Source organism: Aristolochia californica, unplaced genomic scaffold, assembly GCF_029961685.1.
Source record: "Aristolochia californica isolate CCGP_79_NKW_82.1479 unplaced genomic scaffold, dmAriCali1.0.hap1 SCAF_15, whole genome shotgun sequence".
Taxonomy (NCBI): domain Eukaryota; kingdom Viridiplantae; phylum Streptophyta; class Magnoliopsida; order Piperales; family Aristolochiaceae; genus Aristolochia; species Aristolochia californica.
Genome location: NW_027181826.1, coordinates 21,684,380 through 21,705,133, shown reverse-complemented (window position 1 = coordinate 21,705,133; position 20,754 = coordinate 21,684,380). Strand labels below are relative to the sequence as shown.

The window sequence follows — 20,754 nt, the reverse complement described above, 5'->3', positions numbered from 1 at the left end:
TTTATTTTTTAGTTCTATGTGTAGGCTATTATTGAAGTATCATTACATTCCATGTTTCATGTTAGGTTATTTTGGGCCATGAGGAAACATGTAAAGAATATATTTTATCATTTATAATATGGATATAAGGATATTAAAGCAACAAATAATGCCTTTTTCATTTTATTCATAAATTAGTTGTTTCGTTTTTAGGTTATTGATAGAAACCCAAAATTACCACAAAAAAAAAAGAGAAGAAGAAGAAGAAAATAAGAAGAAAGAAAAATAGAAAGTGGCGCCACCTCCTAAAAAAGAGGAACTCAAGAGCATAAAGGTAAAAAAGGGATGGTCAATGGAGGAGTCAAATTTGTCTCTCTTGAAGAAGATGAAATCTTGTTAAAATAACAAGAATTTCCTTTGATTCATGTAATATTTTAAATTCCTAGAAATTCTCCTAGATTGATGTAATCTGCAAATTTCCTAGGATCTCTATTTAAATTATGTAATTATGGAACCTTGATTGATTGAGGAGCTTCTCAAAGAATGCATTGGAAAAAGTACAAATATGGGTGTTGGTTGAAGAAAAAATCAGTTAAGCCTTTTCCAAAATTTCTCTTGCCTGTCTTTCCCCTCCCAATTTTGTACCTTAGCACCATTCCTCTCTTTTCTCCTTGCCTCTTCTCTCTTTTCCTTCTAGCTCTTTCTATCTCCCTCTACTTTACTTCTCTCTTATTTCAACCCTCTTTACCTCTCTCTTACAACTCTTCCTTGTATTTTTAACAAAAGATAAAGACCTTTCACAATTGATTTCTTATCAATTGGTTTTAGATCAATCCTTCTTTGGGACCTTCTCCATCTCAACAATATATGGAATAGAAGTTCAGTTCAGCTAGACTGCATTTCTGATGATTTATTAGATTATTTGTTTTTCAAGAAGCACATTTTATGTGAAAATATTATACTTCCATGAAATATATTAAGTCTAGTTTCTTAAGCAACAAATTTTATGTCAATCTGATCTCTCTGTAAAGCGATATCCCATCGAAGTCGACTAGGGTCTTGTAATAGAACAAAGAAAATTAAACAACCAAAAAATATTCAATGTGAAAGCTTTATATATCAAATTATATATCAAATTATATACCAAATTAAAGATCTATAAGTCTATGTTATGAAACAATAAGTTGTTTGATATTATGAGCTATATTCTGTGAGATATCACCATCAAAAGCCATAAAGGTCAATGTTGCCAAAGGTTTCTTCTTTCTTCCTTGTTGTTTTTATTACTCCATAACTTTAAGATCTTCAACATTAAGATAATGAAGGAGAGAACGAAGAAGGAGAAGAGGAGAAGAAGAGAAGAGAGAACATTGAGGAGAGAAAGAGAAGAGGATTAGGGTTGTGAAGTTAGCTTTCTAATCCTCCCTCTTAAGCTTTACTTGTAGATGTCAATAATATAATAATTGCAAGGGTACCCTTCACCCTAGTAGGTGTAATTAAGAGACAAAAGATCATAGGATTATTACATCAATGACACTCAAACTTGTTCATATATTCTAACACTCCCCCTCTAGTTGGTAGTGAGAAGACATCATATATCTCCAACTTGGAGGAGAGAACTTATGAGCTAATTGATTATATAAGCAAGTTGTTTGTGAGATGAGCCATGTTTGAGACATATAATGCTTGCTTGTAGCTTCATCCTAACAAAGTAACAGTCCACTTTGATATGCTTAGTTCTCCCATAAAAAAACCAGGTTGGAGGCAATGCCTAATTGCAGCCTGATTCCACCGATTTCCAAAAATATTTAACAGGTTAAAATTGTCATTGTAATGCTCTCTTCCACTGATTTCCAAAAAATAGTTTTGTAACCTTGTCCTTTACAATGATCAATATAACTAAAAAAATGAACAAAGACTAGAGATTTGTCAATAAAATGTATTGTCATCGATCCCCGCAAGTTTGTTGGGTACATTTGATTCATCAAAATTAATGTACAGGAAGATTTTGTATCATAATCCTTCACAAAAAATGGAGAGAAAAAAAGAAATTGCTAGCTAGTGGCTGAGAATGTTGAGAAGGGAGACTCTTGTTTGAATCAAACGCCTGTGGAGAAGATTCAATCCAATCTCGAGGCCTTGGATGCCATCCAGGGATGCCTTCAATTGTTCTTGGGCATTCTGCACATTTTCGCTTTCCTTCTCTGATTTTTGGCTGCAGAGAACCGAGAGAGATGCATGCAACATCTCCATGTCGTTCATTTTCTCTGCTTCCTCGTTGCACGCAACTCGCCCAGAGCCGATCCATTTGAGAACAATAGAAGATGCCTTCATGCATCTTGGATTTGAAACAGAAACGAAAGACAGGAGTTGTTCCAAGATACTAATGGCAAATGACCTTGCATCCCTTATCACAGATATCACCTCAACGATGTGTAATTGGGATCCGTCGGAGAGAGAAGAGAAGTCAAATTTCTGTATCTTTAAGGCTTTAAGACATTTTGTTGCCTTCTGTTTGATATTCTTTGCCAATGACATGTAAGTACTGATTGCTTTCTCTAATATTTGTTTCTTAGGAGCCACTCTTCTACGCAGAGCCAACTGCAGATCTTTGACTGCGTCTGTCATCTGCAGCATAACATCTCTTGCAATGGCACATGAGTCCAGTAATCGCAGAGACGCATCCAACATCTCATCAACGAATTTCTTCTTGGTACAAGCGAGGAGCGCTTGCTGAGTTAGTGGCAACTGAAGTAAATCGTCAATAGATTGGTACAAGTCACCGAGACCAGATAAACCAGTGCACAAGGAAGATGACGAAGTAGAAGGCAAAGATTCCCATTCTCTCAATTGGTTGAGGCTCTCTACGACCTTGTCAGTGGTTGGATGCGACCTTGAAGGCATGCTGCTGGAGCGGACGTGGTAACGATTGCTGGGCAAGAGAATTGAAGCAGCCATCTTGACCTGAAAATGAGCAACGAGGAAGACGGACTTGGTTGAAGCCTCCCTACTCTTCGATGCTCTTAATATAGTGTCTTCTCACCCGTCCATGTGCAAGGAGGCAGAAGGAATCTGATGAACGTGACTATGAGAGGACTCAAAACATTTTTATCTTTCTGTTGCTGCTTCTCCAAAGCAAATTAACGAGAGACTTGCTACACGGGTGGCTGGCCTCCTTGTCTCCCCGACAAATCACCAACAACTGTGATTACTTTGATCTTAGTTTTACACGGCCAGCCATTTTTAGTGTTAATGAGTCATCTTGCTACCTTCTTCTCTCTATGTTTGAGCTGTATATACCACCCAAGTCACGCCTAGTTTTGAGGGAGACAAAGAGAAAATGAACAACCGTCTATTGCAAGCATTTTAAATCTTGGTTTAAAATGGCTCTTGGTTCGTCCAGATCTGCGGAATCCCACTCTCCTTACTAGGCAGCGCTTGATATTTTTATACTCTCTTAAGTATTATAATCAATTAGAAGAAGGAAAGTGAAATGGATCGAGGTGTGCAAGGGAGACAACAAGCAGTCCACTCCGACAAAAGATTAATAGAAAACATTGGTGCATATAAAATAAACCGTAGAGACATGGTGGATGAAACCAGAACTTAAACTTCCCCTATAACTCTGGTTTCAGATCCATCAGCTACAGTGACATGCTGAATGGAAGTAACAATAGATACAGAAAAAACCGGGAATTACCAAAAATCTGAGTGGAAGCACCTGAGTTTATCACCCAGGACGAGGTTGGATGTGAAATATAAAGCCGAATTAAGTGATTTATAAGTGGATGACTCAAGAGAAGCAATAGCTTGTTAGCTGATCGAAATAAAGGTGGAGATTGCCATTAAAACATGTTCTGGAGCTCCTCTTTATCAACTAAACAACTTATTACTATATAGGGAATTTCCCTAAAATACCCATTTAAAATAAATTATGTTCAAAAACACTGACGTTATCAAAATATTTCTAAAACTACCCAACTTTGACAGGTCAAATGCCTATGTGTGCAGTCAAAAGCGACACGTAAGCTTTGACTACTTATGTGTTGCCACATCATCAGTGTAGTAAACGTAGATGGACATGTCATCTGCCACGTCATTATTTACCACGTCATCTGCCACATAAGCTACCGCGTCATTAAATAAAAAATTAAATAAATTTTTTTAAATAAAAAATCAAATACATTTCGTGCCACGTAAGCCCTCACTTATGTTTTTTCTCAAAAATCTCTCTTCCTCGATCTTTCTTCTCTCTCTCTCTCGCTTTTCTCTTCTCCCTCTCGCCGCCAGTGACCCTTTCGCCGCCGCCGCACCTAATCTTCCCCCTGCACATGGCCTTCTCTACCTCTCATTGCCATCGTCATCGACTCCTGTAGCGTCGCCCTCGCCTCGTCGCACCCCAGCCAGAGCAGTTGTTCTGAAGTGCTTGTTTGAAGATGAGGGGGGTGACAACGATGGGAGAGGGTTCAGAGCAGCTGTTCTGGCTGGGGTACGACGAGGGCGACGCTACGGGAGTAAACGACGATGGCGATGAGAGGTAGAGAAGGCGATGCGCAGGGAGAAGATTAGGTGCGGCGGCGGCGGCGACGAAAGGGTCACCGGTGGCGAGAGGGAGAAAGGAAAAACGAGAGAGAGAAGAAAGATCGAGGAAGAGAGATTTTTGAGAAAAAAACATAAGTGAGGGCTTACTTGGCACGAAATGTTTTTGATTTTTTTATTTTTAAAAAAATTATTTAATATTTTATTTAATGACGTGGTAACTTATGCGGCAAATGACGTGGTAGCTTATGCGGCAGATGATGTGGTAAATAATGACGTGGCAGACGACGTGTCCATCTATGTTTACTGCACTGATGATGTGGCAACACATAAGCAGTCAAAGCTTACGTGTCGCTTTTGACTGCACACATAGGCATTTGACCGGTCAAAGTTGGGTAGTTTTAGAAATATTTTGATGACGTCAGTGTTTTTAAAAATAATTTATTTTAAATGGGTATTTTAGGGAAATTCCCTACTATATATATAACATAAATCTTACGATTAACAATTCTTCTCTGTTGGAAAAAATTGAAAAAGTGTTGCATAAACCCTTTCAGTCAAAAGTCTTTGTCCACTCGATGTATTTCTATCATCTTAGTTCATCACATTTCTAGAAGTATTTCTTACAGAGACAGGATATCTACATGATATTTTAGATCATGCAGGCACGGAATCATGCACACAAGCTACCACCCTCCTTACTCCTAACACTAAAATTGATTTTCAAAGTAAGTGTAGTTTACTATTCACCTTCACACAACCTGATCTCTTATTCTATAAACCTCATTGCATAATATATGCATTCACCTACCGACAATAAATTATACCCATTGAGTATCACTTTTTTTTTAGAGAAAGTTACAAGTATATTTCTCAAACTTTGTCACATCTCTATTATAGATCAGCTTGCCGACATTTTACGAAGTCGTTCACTCATAATCGATTCTATGTACTTACCAAAAGTTGAATTTGCAACCCCCCTCTCAGTTCAGCTTGAGGGGTGATATGAAGACATCTACCAGTTCCATGCAACTTAGCCTTACACATCAACCAACTCAATCAGGCCATGCATGACCACCTCCTCAGGCATGTCCACTTGGCTTTATGGAAGTCATGCAACCTTAGCCTCCACTACAACCACTTGGTTTCGTGAAAGGCATGACAACTCAGCCTCCACCATAGCCACTTGGTTTCATGCACGGCTAGCCAACTCTGTTAAATAATAGTCCCACATGGATTAGTGAGTGCAAAGATTTTGAGTTTATTAATTTGGAAAGAGGTTTCCTAAGTTGGGTAGTCATTTTGGGATGAGCCTTAGACCCAACTTTACATGGCATAAGAGCAGGTACTCATATGTGGGCCTACACCTAAATTATCCACTTGTAGAGCCACAAAAGTGGGCCTACACCTAAATAATCCACTTGAAGAGCCACAAAAGAGGGCCTACACCTAATTATCCACTTGTAGAGCCACACAAGAAGGCCTACACATGAGGGGGAGTATTAAAGAATAGTCCCACATGGATTAGTGAGTACTAAAATCTTGAGTTTATTAGTTGAAAAAAAAAGGTTTCCTAAGTTGACTAGTTATTTTGGGATGGGCGTTGGACACAACTTTACAAACTACACCACATCCACTTGGCTTCATGCTAGACAAGGATTTTGGGGAAAACTTATCTTTCTGAGTGGGGTCAATGTGAACATAAATAATTGTCCCAAAAGTATGCAAATGGGAACAGATAGATAATGTACCAAATAAAATCTCTTAAGGCAGTTTATTATCAAGAACATGAGTTGGATGTTAATTAAGAAAATATAAAACACAATTCTTTAGGTCCCACAAAGAATAACATGAGTGAGAAAATGTAAGCCACAATGAATGAGTGAAAGAATGAGAGAGCTTCAAGGAACTCAAGAGAGAGAGAGAGCCAAAGCAAGGAAACGAATTGTTGAATGTCTTGAATGAATGAATGTAGAAGAATTACAAGGGTTTATATGTATTTTGAAAAACCCGTAATTGAGAAAAAAAAATCTAAAGGACATCCTCTAACTTATTATCATTTAGGTGTTTTGACTAAATTACATAAATCAATACAAATCAATGTGTTAATCATTCCTTTCTTCTCCCATGGTTTTTTGGATCTTGATTTCCTCCATGTAATTGACTGATTTGACGATGATCTTCTTTCTTTGATTGAGTAATTTGAGATAATTTGTTTCCTTGATTGATTTAGCTAGATTGGCCATGGTTTGTAAGAGATCCTTGAGTAGCTTTGGAAGGTTGTAATTGGATCCGCATATGAGAAATTGTAGGGATAGATTTGTTTAGAACCATGCATGGGGGTGTCCCCCTTTGTGTGAATGAGGTGGATGTCACCCTTGCATGGTTTTACATTGGTGATGTGCCCCTTTGTGCTTCTTTTGCCACCTTTGTATTAGCTTGGTCTTCCTTTGTAGTTATGATCTTTGGTGTTACTTGGAATAATGTATTCTCTTGTGCATGTCTTTGTCTTAATGTCATTACTGCTTATTACCGATGAAGGTAGGGGTGAAGAGGCTCGTCAGCTGTCTTCCACTGATTTCTGAACGAAATTAACAGTGTTAAAATTGTCATTGTAATACTCTCTTCCACTGGTTTAAAAGAAGTAGTCTTGTAACCTTGTTCATTACAATGGTTTATATAACTAAAAAAATAACCAACTCTAGAAATTTGTCAATAAAATGTATTGTCTTTGATTTCCGCAAGTTTGTTGGGTACATTTGATCCATCAAAATTAATGTACAGTTCGATTTTGTATGATAATCCTTTACAACAACAAAAAAAATGGAGAGAGAAGAAGAGATTCCTAGCTAGTGACTGAGAATGTTGAGAAGGGAGACTCTTGTTTGAATCAAACGCCTGTGGAGAAGATCCAATCCAACCTCGAGGCCTTGGATGCCATCCAGGAATGTCTTCAATTGCTCTTGGGCATTCTGAACCTGGTCGCTTTCGTTCTCTGATTTATAGCTGCAGAGAACCGAAAGAGAAGCATGCAACCTCTCCGTGTCGTTCATTTTCTCTGCTTCCTCGTTGCACGCAACTCGCCCAGAGCCGATCCATTTGAGAACAATAGAAGATGTCTTCATGGATCTTGGATTTGAACAAGAAACGAAGGACAGGAGCTTTTCCAAGATACTAATGGCAAATGACCGTGCATCCCTTATGACAGTCATCACCTCAACGTTGTGTAGTTGGGATCCGACGGAGAGAGAAGAGAAGTCAAATTTCTGTGTCTTCAAGGCTTTAAGGCACTTTTTTGCCTTCTGTTTGATCTTCTTTGCCAATGACATGTAAGTACTGAGTGCTTTCTCTAGTATTTGTTTCTTAGGAGCCACTCTTCTACGCAGAGCCAACTGCAGATCTTTGACTGCGTCTGTCATCTGCAGCATAACATCTCTTGCATTGGCACATGAGTCCAGTAATCGCAGAGACGCATCCAACGCCTCATCAACGAATTTCTTGTTGTTACAAGCGAAAAGCGCTTGCTGGGTTAGTGGCAACTGAAGCAAATCGTCAATAGATTGGTACAAGTCACTGAGACCAGATAAACCAGTGCACAAGGAAGACAACGAAATAGAAGGCAAAGATTCCCATTCTCTCAATTGGTTGAGGTTCTCTACGACCTTCACAGTGGTCCGATGCGACCTTGAAGGTATGCTGCTGGAGCGAACATGGTAACGATTGCTGGGGAAGATAATTGAAGCAGCCATCTTGACCTGAAACTGTGCAAAGAGGAAGACGGACTCGGTTGAAGCTTCCTTACTCTTCGATGCTCTTAATATAGCGTCTTCTCACCCGTACATGTACAAGGAGACACAAGGAATCTGATGAACGTGACTATGAGAGGACTTTGCTGCTTCTCCAAAGCAAATTAATGAGAGACTTCCTGCACGGGTGGCTGGGCTCCTTGTCTCCCCGACAAATCACCAACAGCTGTGATTACTCAGATCATAGTTTTACACGGCCAGCCATTTTTAGTGTTATTAGACTATAAAAAGAACTGTAATTATTGAAGCATCTTGCTACCTTCTCTCTTCGTTTGAGCTGTATATGCCATGCAAGTCACGCCTAGCTTTGAGGAAGATGATGAGAATATGAACGACCGTGTAAGCAAGCATTTTAAATCTTAGTTTAAAATGGGTCTTGGTCTGTCCAGATCTGCGGAATCTCACTGTCTCCTTACATGGCAGCGCTGGCATTTTTATGCTCCCAAATATTATAATTCATTAGAAGAAGGAAAGAAAACTGGATCGAGATGTACAAGGGAGACAACAAGCTGTCTACTCTGACAATAGATTAATAGGAAACTTTGGTGGATATAAAATAAACTGTAGAGACATGGTGGATGAAGAACTGCCATAGACTGTTGAAACATGTTTTGGAGCTCCTCTTTATCGACTAAAACCTTTTCACTGCAAATGTTTAACAGAATTGACCACCTGATATGGGTGAGAGTATTTCATTTATATAATTTGTTACAACGTAAGTGTAGGGATTACAAAAATTTGATTTTACAATTGATGGAAAGAATTTATCTAATTGAGCTCTTGTAATTTGGGTCAACAGTATCCTGTAAGGAAGGCATAAGATCATGGCAACGAATCCTCATCATCCCCCCGCAAGCGAAGCGTCGGATTAGGATAGACATGTGGCTTGAATCGAAAAAATCGAAAGAGAGGTCGAGACACACTTTAGTGAAGATATCAACAACCTGTAAATGAGATGGCACATACTGTGTGCGAAGTTTTCCAACAATAACAAGTTCACGAAGAAAGTGGATGTCTAACTCAACGTGCTTGGCTCGCTTGTGAGCAACGGTATTGGAGCTAAAAAAATAGCACTTTTGTTGTCACATAATAGGAGAGGCTGCCGTGGAAGAGAAACCTTGAGGTCACGATGAAGATGCATGAGCCAAAGAAGTTAAGTGGCAGTGAGAGCAAGAGCGCGATACTCAAACTCACAGTTGGAATGAGAAACGGTAGGTTGCTTCTTGGCATTCCATGAAACTAAATTATCACCAAGGTAAATGGAGTAACCGGAGATAGAGCGACGAGTGTCAGGACATCCTGCCCAGTCGACATCAGAGTAAGCAACTAAAGAACCAGGAGCAACAAATGGACGAAAAAAGATGACAAAATGTAGGGTACCCTTGACATAGTGAAGAATGCGCTTGACAGCAAGAAAATGGTCATCAGTGGGAGGGTGTAGAAACTAACTGACGGAGTTGACAACATGAGCAATATCGGAATGTGTGATGGTCAAATACTGAAGAACACCAACAAGAGACCGGTAAAAATTAGGATCCGAAAATAATTGACCATCAGAAGATAGATGCTGAGAAACAACCATAGGAGTGTGAACATGCTTTTTGTTAAGTAACTAAGCACGAGCAAGAATGTCTCGTGCATATTTCAGCTGATTGAGAAAAAGACCATCAATGGTGGGGATAACTTCAAGACCAAGGAAGTAACTGAAAGAGCCCAAATCCTTGGTAGCAAACTCAGAATGAAGCTCACAAGTAAAGCTATCAAGAAAAGAGGAGTTGTTGCCCGTAATAATAATATCATCAACATATAGGAGCAAATAAATAATGTCAGATTGCCTATGAAAGACAAAGAGTGATGTGTCGACACGACTGCAATAAAAGCCAAGATGAATGAGGAAGGAGTTGAACCACTGAAACCAAGCACGAGGTGTTTGTTTGAGACCATAGAGAGCTTTTTGTAACTTATAAACATGATTAGGGAAGTGAGGATCAATATACCTAGGAGTCTGTTCCATATAGACTTGTTCAGTAAGATGACCATTGAGGAAGACATTCTTGACATCCAGTTGATGAAGAGGCCATCAGCTGGTTACAACAAGCGATAGAACAACACGAACAGTGGTAGCTTTGATGACAGGGCTAAAAGTGTCGGTCTAGTCAAGACCCGGTACTTGTGTCCTTGGTCACGAGACAGGCTTTGAAACGTTCAATAGAGCCATCAGGCAAATATTTGGTTTGAAATACCCATTTGGAACTCACAATATTGGTGTGAGCAGGTCAAGTGACCAAAATCCAGGTACAATTTTTTTGCAGAACTTGAACTTCTTCATCCATAGCACAAGTCATGCAGGATTCTTGGTAGTAGATTTGAACTGTTTAGGCTCAGTGGGTGTCAGAAGACCAAATAGAAGACCAGAAGATCCAAAGAAGGCAAGATCGACCGAGTGACGAGGTTTGAAAATACAAGTCTTGGCTCGTGTGAGCATAGGATGAGATCCCATCAGAATAGCAGCAGGAGCAATGGATCCAATAGTAAGTGGATTAGAATTGGAGTGCAGTAGAGGTGGACTTGCAATAGAATTAATGACCTGCAAAGACTAATCCATGGGATCAGTACAAAGAACACACGGACAGGACCTGGATTGAGTAGTGTGCTGGGAATGGGACACGAGGGAAGATTGGGGCACGACTGTTTGAGGAAGACCCGGTTCCATAAAATTAGAAAATTGGAGAGAGGATAGTGGCTGAGCCTGGGAGGTACCAAGGGAGGGAAAATAAGTCTCATCAAATTGAGCATGTCGAGTGATGTATATCCTAGAGGTAGTGGGATCAAGACAACAAAACCCTTTATAAGAGGAGTTGTATCCCATAAAGAGACAAGGAAGGCTACGAGGGGAAAATTTATGAGGCATATAATCATGTAAACATGGATAAACACGAACTGAAAGGATGAAAATTTTCATAATTCGGAGAGAAACCATAGAGAAGCTCAAAAGGGGACTTACCTCCGAGAAGTGGTGTGGGCAAGCGGTTGATGATGTAAGCTGCAGTGCTAAAGGCGTCAACCTAGAAGCAAGGAGAAGTGTGGGAATAGAAAAGCAAGGCCAAGCCCGTTTGAGTCACATGACGGTGTTTCCGTTCGGCGCGACTGTTTTGAGCGGGAGTATAAGTACAAGATAGTTGGTGATGAATGCCAGAGGTACGAAGGTGATTTTTAAAGCGATTGCTAGTAAATTATGCACCATCGTCGCTTTGAAATTTTTTTTTTACGAGCAGAATGTTGGTTTTCCACAATTTTTTTAAATTGAATAAAGGTATCATAGAAATCAGATTTCTATTTCAAGGGATAAAGCCACGTGAAACGAGAATAATCATCAATAAACAAAACATAGTAAACAAAACCCAAATTTCATATTACTGGGAAGGACCCCATATGTCGCAATGAATGAGATTTAACACATGAGATGACCTTATTTAATTACGAGAATATGGCAAACGATGACTTTAAGCAAGTTGGCATGTCTCACATAATTTAGGAGAAGGCAATAAGGAAGTAAGATAAAGTTGTCCATTTTTATTTAATAAAGAGATAACAGAATGATGCACATGTCCTAGACAAGCATGTCATAAATCATACGAAACATGAAGAGATTTAATTTTTAGGACAAAAATAAAAGCGGAATTGCCACCCTCTAGCAGATATAAGCCTCCATCACGTTTACCAGTTGCCACCACCTTCCTTGTTTGGCGATTCTGAACAGTGAACAAATCATTAGTAAATGTAAGGGATAAAGGAAAATCATTCGTTAATTTACTAATGGACAAAAAGTTTTTAGTAAAATGGGGAACAACCAAAACATCCAACAATTAAAGATCTGGGGAAGGGGAAAATTGACCAATACGAGTAATAGTTAGGGACACACCATTATCTACAACCACAAAATCCTTACCCGTGTAGGTGACAAAGTGATCCAAAGCTATATGGGCTGGAGTCATGTGGGCCGAAGCTCCTGTATCCATGAACTAGTCAAAGGGTTCATTTTTAGACAAAGAACACAAAGAGGTGAAAGCTTCTGCAAGTTGCGTCGATGGTTCGTGCTGAGCGTAACATTGACAACACCGATCAGCGTAATGGCCTTCTAGACGAAAAATCTGGCTGGTGGAGGACGACGTTGAGTAGGGTTGGAACGGCCTTGGCCGTGGCTGAAATCGCTGTTGTGGTCGTGGCTAGAGTGCTACTCTGGCCGTGACTGGATTGGCTGCAGTGGCCATTTCCACGGCCACGTTTTTGGTGAGAAGAGCCTCCAAAATGAGGAGAGGAGGCCCGATTTGCAGTGAATGCAGCAGTGGAGGTCGCCGGAGGCTCGAGAGATTTTTGAAAAATTTCAAAACTCTCAGCTTTCGACACAAGGTTAGATAAACAGGGGAGAGGGGTTTGTGCCATCTAAACAGAGGAGAAGCTCAAGAAATTGGAGCCGAGACCACGAAGAAACTAGTGCACTTTATCAGTGCCATTGACGGGATGACCGATGACATGGATTTGGTAGCACAAGACCTTGAAAACTCGAGCATAGGCACTGACCGGGCGAGTGCCGTGTTTCATCAATTGAAGATCATCTTTGAGGCGAATTTCATGGGCCTTGAAGCGGTGGTTGAAGGTGTTTTCAAGAGCGATCCACACCTCTCGGGATGTAGTCAGACCGACGGCTTCTTCTGAAAGAGACGAGAGGAGAAGGCTAAGAAGACACTGGTTTGTTGCGTTCCACACCAGATGTTTGGTGTTTGGCATCTGAGAGAGGGGGGGGGGGGGGGGGCGCACAAGGGTATCGTCCACATGACCATTAATCCTTGACTATCAAGGAGGGGAAGAAATTTACTCTTCCATAGGAGATAGGTGGAGGATGAAAGCTTGATTGTAACCATATGAATCATGGTGTTGAAGGGAAGAAGGTCGGGAGAAAAATCAGAGGCCATTGAGGATCACTGGATGTTAATCCAGGTAAGCTTTGATGCCATGCGAATGTTTAACATAATTCACCACTCGATATGGGTGAGAGTATTTAATTTATACAATTTGTTACAACGTAAGTGTAGGGATTACAAAAGATTTGATTTTACAATTGATGGAAGGAATTTATCTAATTGAGCTAATTGAGCTCCTATAATGGAGGGTCAACAGTGTCCTGTAAGGAAGGCCTAAGATCACGGCAACAAATCCTCAACAATCACTATACATATATTTGTATATATGAAAGAAATCTTAAGAGTAACAACTCTCCTAGGAAGATATTTTAGATGATGCAGGCATGGAACTATGAACACACAAGTTACCACACCTCTTATTCATAACACAAAAATTGATTTTCAAAGTAAGTATAGTTCAATATTTTACCCTCACACAACCTGATATCTCTTATTCTATAAACCTCATTGCACAATATATGCATTCACCCACCGACTTGCTTCATTTTGTTTGTGAGAAAGTAACCAGTGGATTTCTCAATGTTTGTCACATCTCTATTGTAGGTTAACTTCCTGACATTTTTATGAAGCCATTCACTCACAACCAATTCCGTCTACTCATAAAAAAGCTTAATGTGTCACCTTCCTCTCAGTTCAGCATGAGGGGGCGGAAGTGAAAACATCTACTAGTTCCATGCAAAGCTCACAACTTCGCCTTACACATCAACCAACTCAATCAAGCCATGCACAACCACCTTCTTAGGTACGTCTATTTTGCTTTGTGGAAGGCATGCAACCATAGCCTCTACCACATCCACTTGGCTTCGTGAAAAGGCATGACAACTCAGCCTCCACCACAACCACTTGGGTTCATGCATGGCAAGCCAACTCTACCAAATCCACTTGTCGTCATGCAAGGCAAGCCAAGTAGATGCCTCTTGAAAGGCAATTCACTCACATTTTAACAAGATAAGATGTTCTTCATGATTCTCTCAAACAAAATATTTTCAATCAAGACCCTAAAAACACCAGGAAGCATGATTCTCTCAAGAAAGACAAGTCTAGCTTGTAATTTTGAATTATTTCCCAAATTTTAGCCTCAAACCGGGAAAGTCTGTTTTAAACTCTTTCTAGAGATTTGTCGAAGTCCAAATCTGATGAAGCACATGTTGGCTTTTCTTGTAGAAATAGGACACTATTGTATCCTTCAAGACATTCAAATTTTCGTGGTGAATTCTCTAACTTTTGTTTAATTTTAGTAAAATGTGTTGTACATATGGTTTTGAACAACTATAGGGCTTGCCATCATTATAATATCCCACAAATCAACATGACAAGGATTTTCAGGAGAACTTACCTTCCCCGAGTGGGATCAAAGTGAACATAAGCTGTGGCCCCAAAAGTATGAAGATGGGAACAAAATTGTATTATACCAAATAAAACCTCTTATGGAAGTTTATCATCAAGAACATGAGTAAGATATTGATTAAGGAAAATGTACAAAATTGTTTCGGTTCCACAAGGACTAACCTGAGGAGGGTAGGAGTGAATAGGCTGTCTTTCACTAATTTTCGAAAAAAAGTTATGTGTTAAAACTGTCAGTTTAATACTACTCTCTTCAACTTATTTCCAAAAAAATAGTCTTGTAACCTTGTTCTTTACAATGGTTATATGACTAAAAAATGAACCAAGACTAGAGATTTCTCAATAAAATGTATTGTCTTTGATTCCCGCAAATTTGTTGGGTACATTTGGTCCAACAAAATTAATGTACAGTAAGATTTTGTATGCTAATCCTTTACAAAAAAAAAAAAAAAAAAAAATGGAGAGAAAAGAAGAGATTGCTAGCTAGTGGCTGAGAATGTTGAGAAGGGAGACTCTTGTTTGAATCAAACGCCTGTGGAGAAGATCCAATCCAACCTCGAGGCCTTGGATGCCATCCAGGAATGTCTTCAATTGTTCTTGAGCATTCTGCACCTGTTTGCTTTCTTTCTCTGATTTATGGCTGCAGAGAACCGAAAGAGAAGCATACAACCTCTCCATGTCGTTCATTTTCTCTGCTTCCTCGTTGCACGCAACTCGCCCAGAGCCGATCCATTTGAGAACAATAGAAGATGTCTTCATGGATCTTGAATTTGAAACAGAAACGAAAGACAAGAGCTGTTCCAAGATACTATTGGCAAAGGACCTTGCATCCCTTATCACTGTCATCACCTCAACGATGTGCAATTGGGATCCGTCGGAGAGGGAAGAGAAGTCAAATTTTTGTGTCTTCAAGGCTTTAAGGCACTTGGTTGCCTTCTTTTTTATCTTCTTTGCCAATGACATGAAAGTACTGATAGCTTGCTCTAATATCTCTGTCTTAGGAGCCACCCTTCTACGCAGAGCCAACTGCAGATCTTTGACCGCGTCGGTCATCTGCAGCATAATATCTCTTGAAGTGGCACATGAGTCCAGTAATCGCAGAGAAGCATCCAACACCTCATCAACGAATTTCTTCTTGGTACAAGCGAGAAGCGCTTGCTGGGTTTGTGGCAATTGAAGCAAATCGTCAATAGATCGGTACAAGTCACTGAGACCAGATAAACCAGTGCACAAGGAAGACGACGAAGTAGAAGGCAAAGATTCCCATTCTCTCATTTGGTTGAGTTTCTCCACGACCTTCTCGGTGGTTGGATGCGACCTTGAGGGCATGCTGCTGGAGCGAACGTGGTAACGATTGCTGGGGAAGAGAATTGAAGCAGCCATCTTGACCTGAAAATGTGCAAAGAGGAAGACGGACTTGGTTGAAGGCTCCTTACTCTTCGATGCTCTTAATATAGCGTCTTGTCACCCATCCATGTGCAAGAAAACAGAAGGAATCTGATGAACGTGACTACGTGAGGACTCAAAATATTTTTTTCTTTCTGTTGCTGCTTCTCCAAAGCAAATTAATGAGAGACTTCCTACACGGTTGGCTGGCCTCCTCCTCCCCGACAAACCTCCAACAACTGGTCTTAACTCTGATCTTAAATTTACACGGCCAGCCATATTTTATGTTATTAGACTATAAAAAGAACTGGAATTAATGAGGCATCTTGCTACCTTCTCTCCCCTAGCTTTGAGGGAGACGATGAGAATATGAACAATCGTGTTTGCAAGCATTTTAAGTCTTTACATTACAGCGATGACATTTTTATTCTCTCAACTATTATTATCAATTGGAAGAAGGAAAACGAGGTTGATCGAGATGTGCAAGGGAGATAAGAGGACGTCCACCCTTGCATTGAATCCATGTAATTACATCAAGAAACAAATAATCACAAAATCACATGGGCTCTGAGTGAGATTCTTTATATCTCCGATAACAATCTTCTGATATGTCAGATGAGTGATCCATTGTTATCTGCAGACCAAGAGATGGGAGTAATTTCTCTGGTTAAAACTCTTATATATTCATTTCTCAAGGACCTGTGAGTCGATCATCGGGGACATAGAGAATCTCACTCTCTGCCCATGTGATTTTGTGATTATTTGTTTTTTGATGTAATTAGATGGATTCAATGCAAGAGTGGACTTCCTCGTCTCCCTTGCACATCTCGATCCAATTTGCTTTCCGCAGATCTGTTATGTAAGGGGACAGTGAGATTCCGCATATCTCGACAAACCATGACTCTGGCATACACGGTTGTTCATATTCTCATTGTCGCCCTCAAAGAACGTGAGACTGGTTTGGTATATACAGCTCAAAGGTAGAGAGAAGAAGGTAGCAAGATGACTCCATTAAAAGTGGCTGGTCATGTAAAACTAAGATCAGAGTTATGTTGGTGCTTTGCCGGGGAGACAAGAAGGCAAGCCACCCGTGCAGGAACTCTCTCATGAATTTGCTTCGGTGAAGCAGCTACAGAAAGATAAAAAATCTTTTGCGTCCTCAATAGTCACGTTCATCAGATTCCTTCTGTCTCCTTGCACATGGACGGAAGAGCAGACGCTATATAAGAGCATCAAAGAGGAAGGAGGCTTCAACCAAGTCCGTTTCCTCTTCGCAAATTTTTCTGTCAAGATGGCTGCTTCTATTCTCTTCCCCAGCAATCGTTACCACGTTCGCACCATCAGCTTGCCCTCAAGGTCGCATCCAACCACTGAAAAGGTCGAAGTGAACCTCAACCAATTGAGAGAATGGGAATCTTTGCCTTCTACTTCGTCGTCTTCCTTGTGCACTGGTTTATCTGGTCTCAGCGACTTGTACCAAACTATTGACGATTTCCTTCAATTGCCACAAACCCAACAAGCTCTTTTCTGTTGTTCCAAGAAGAAATTCGTTGAGGAGGTGTTGGATGCGTCTCTGAGATTACTGGACTCATGTGCCTCTGCAAGAGATGTTATGCTGCAGATGACAGACGCAGTGAAAGTTCTGCAGTTGGCTCTGCGAAGAAGAGTGGCTCCTAAAACAGAGATATTAGAGGAAGCTATCAGTGCTTACATGTCATTGGCAAAGAAGATCACAAAGAAGGCAACCCAGTGCCTTAAAGCCTTGAAGACACAGAAATTTGGCTTCTCTTCTCTCTCCGACGGATCCCAATTACACATCGTTGAGGTGATGACTGTGATAAGGGATGCAAGGTCATTTGCCATTTCTATCTTGGAACAACTCCTGTCCTTCGTTTCTGTTTCTAATCCAAGATCCATGAAGACATCTTCTATTGTTCTCAAATGGATCGGATCTGGGCGAGTTACGTGCAACGAGGAAGCAGAGAAAATGAACGACATGGAGAGGTTGCATGCTTCTCTTTCGGTTCTCTGCAGGCATAAATCAGAGAAAGAAAGCGAACAGGTGCAGAATGCCCAAGAACAATTGAAGACATTCCTGGATGGCATTCAAGGCCTCGAGGTTGGATTGGATCTTCTCCAGAGGCGTTTGATTCAAACCAGAGTCTCCCTTCTCAACATTCTCAGCCACTAGCAATCCTTCTCTTCTCTACATTTTTTTTGTAAAGGATTAGTGTACTAAATCATACTTGTTCTCCAAATTTGATCAATTCTGATGGAGTAATCAAAGTCCATACAGTTTCTTGACAAATCTCTAGTGTTGGTTCATTTTTTTTTAGTTATATCAACCATATGTATGAATAACGTTGCAAGACTGAATTTTTATTTACATTATATGTAGTCTTATAAGCCTACTTGAGGAATATTTACATGAGATTTAATTTTTCTTATCAAATCTAACTCAAATGATCTAATGTGTATTTGTGCACATTGAACATTTATATATTTATTTTCTATGAGATTCATATTAGACTACCATGTGAACTATTACTTTGTGAGAGCCATATAAGACTCTTTGATACCTGTTCTTCAACATATATATGAATAGACTATTATATAAAATAGTTTATTTCATTATATGAATAGCGCACTGCGTAGCCCGAAGCCAGCGCACACCCGAAATCTGTCACCATCAGTTCAAGTTCCTAATCCCTGCTGGCACGGGGATTCGAACGTCGAACCTGGCGCCCAGCTCTGATACCATTTGTTAGTGCTGAGCCAAGTGTTCCCAACAGACCGATCTGTTGGGAACACTTGGCTAGGCACTAACAAAATCAAATAGTTATTACTAAACTAAATCATTGACATGGAGGCTTTGATGAAATTGTGAGATTGAGAAAAAGAAGATCACAAAGAAGCTAAAACAACAAAACAAATCCAGGTGAATTCTTTTGATCGATCAAGGATGCAAAAATCCTCTAGGCAATGGAGGATGTACCCAAAAAAAAAAAAAGATCACTGAATTAAATAAAATTAAAGCCTGCAAATCAATCGAGTTTCCTTGTTACAAACATAAGAAATGGCAAATATAGTACTAGATTTATACTAGAGTAGGATCTTTCATCCAGGTCCCTTGCTTGCATCTTTCATTACCAATGCTCCAGTTTCCAGTCCTGGATATCTAGCTAGCTGAATCAAAGAGTTAGATAACTCCATCAATCAACAGAGCCAGGGTTACGGACTCTCATAAACTCGAATCCACTGAATCACTCCCTTTTTCTGTAAACTGTATTCTGTTTCCAATCTCGTCCCACAACACATCAAATTTTGAATACTCAAATCAAGTTTGTATGAAATAAATCTTCTCACTCAGAGAAAAGGAAAATAAGCGAACGCTTTACAATCGAGAGAACTGGGAGCTGACAGGGAAGTACGAAAGTGGGATTGGAGCACCCGATTTGGATCGGATATGAGAGTTGAGAGGGAAGTGAGACTGGGAAACTGGGTCTTGATTAGTTTCCGACTTGGTGTTGGGCTTTCTCGGCGGAGACTCTTCGCTGGAGACACGGGACGGAGAGTCAAAGCAGGTTATAAGCGAGAACAAGAAAGCCATGATTTCCATTCGTTTCTGTTCTTGGTTATGGACTTAATTGCTGCACTTTGCTCAAACAGAAATACAGACATCAAATGCTTCATATCTGTTGGCGTGGAGAAGAAGACTATGGTGCTAGCAATTGACTGGGTCAGTCGTCTCTCCGTAGCTTGGATTCCTTGTCGTGAAGATCCGAATTGGAACCTTAATTCGAGATTCAAAGCACCTGGGTTCGAAGAATAACATACGATTGTTCGAGGAATTTGTCCACAAATCTCTGCATCGGTTCAAGCCTCTTGACACAGAAGATCTTCGTCATCTTTTGGCTTGTTACCTGGTCGTCTTCACGGTTCTTCCACGCGCTCGGGATGGGTCCAATGTAATCCGAACCACGTCAAGTAATTCAGGTTGAGAATGATTTTGTGGGGAGCCTGGAGGCTGGAAGTCCAAACTTGCGGCGAGAAGACCTACTTGAGTTGGTACAAAAGATTCAGTGAACTTGGGATAAAAATTACTATTTTAATATAGTAATAAAAATAAAATATAATAAATAAATATAATATTTTATTAATAACATAAGATAGATTTTTATGTAGAATAAATTAATAATATATTTTTACAAAATTAAAAGTCATTAGTTTAATTAATTAAAAAATAAAATAATTAAACAAAAATATTTGATAATGAACCAAATTAATAATGAGCGAGATCCACTTTCGCAAGTCGAGATGCGAGTTCAAGTGGATGAACCTGGATTTCGATGGGAATACTTATTCACCCACTTTACTCATGGGCGAGTGGCGCCCGGTGCGTGCACTAACACATCCGGGTCAAGTGACAGTGTAATCTAATTCACTTTCACTTTACCCAAAGGCGCACTAACAAGCCCTAAAGATTTGTAAGCCTTTTTTTGTTTTTCTAACATATGGAATAACTTATTTTGTTCTTATTTATGTACCATTTACAGCCCTAACTGGAAGTTCATTAATTTTTGTGAGAAATTGTTGTGAAAACGATTTTGATATAGACAAAGAAACACCAGGTTCAGCAAGGGGAATTTAGTTGTGGAGCATCAGAGGTAGCATAGATAGATTAGTTGGTACTTAATAGATGAGGTGTTCTCACAAAG

At 39.9% G+C, this 20,754-nt stretch overlaps 4 protein-coding genes across 4 annotated transcripts; 1 reads left to right on the top strand and 3 right to left on the bottom strand.

Moving 5' to 3' along the window:
• Positions 1–2,037: 2,037 nt before the first annotated feature.
• Positions 2,038–2,937, bottom strand: LOC137951233 (uncharacterized). The gene has a single exon (XM_068797818.1). The coding sequence runs from the start codon at positions 2,935–2,937 to the stop codon at positions 2,038–2,040; it is 900 nt and encodes a 299-aa protein (XP_068653919.1).
• Positions 2,938–7,367: 4,430 nt separating this feature from the next.
• LOC137951232 (uncharacterized) lies at positions 7,368–8,267 on the bottom strand. The gene has a single exon (XM_068797817.1). The coding sequence runs from the start codon at positions 8,265–8,267 to the stop codon at positions 7,368–7,370; it is 900 nt and encodes a 299-aa protein (XP_068653918.1).
• Positions 8,268–15,133: 6,866 nt separating this feature from the next.
• Positions 15,134–16,033, bottom strand: LOC137951231 (uncharacterized). The gene has a single exon (XM_068797816.1). The coding sequence runs from the start codon at positions 16,031–16,033 to the stop codon at positions 15,134–15,136; it is 900 nt and encodes a 299-aa protein (XP_068653917.1).
• Positions 16,034–17,327: 1,294 nt separating this feature from the next.
• On the top strand, positions 17,328–18,227 carry LOC137951230 (uncharacterized). The gene has a single exon (XM_068797815.1). The coding sequence runs from the start codon at positions 17,328–17,330 to the stop codon at positions 18,225–18,227; it is 900 nt and encodes a 299-aa protein (XP_068653916.1).
• Positions 18,228–20,754: the final 2,527 nt, after the last annotated feature.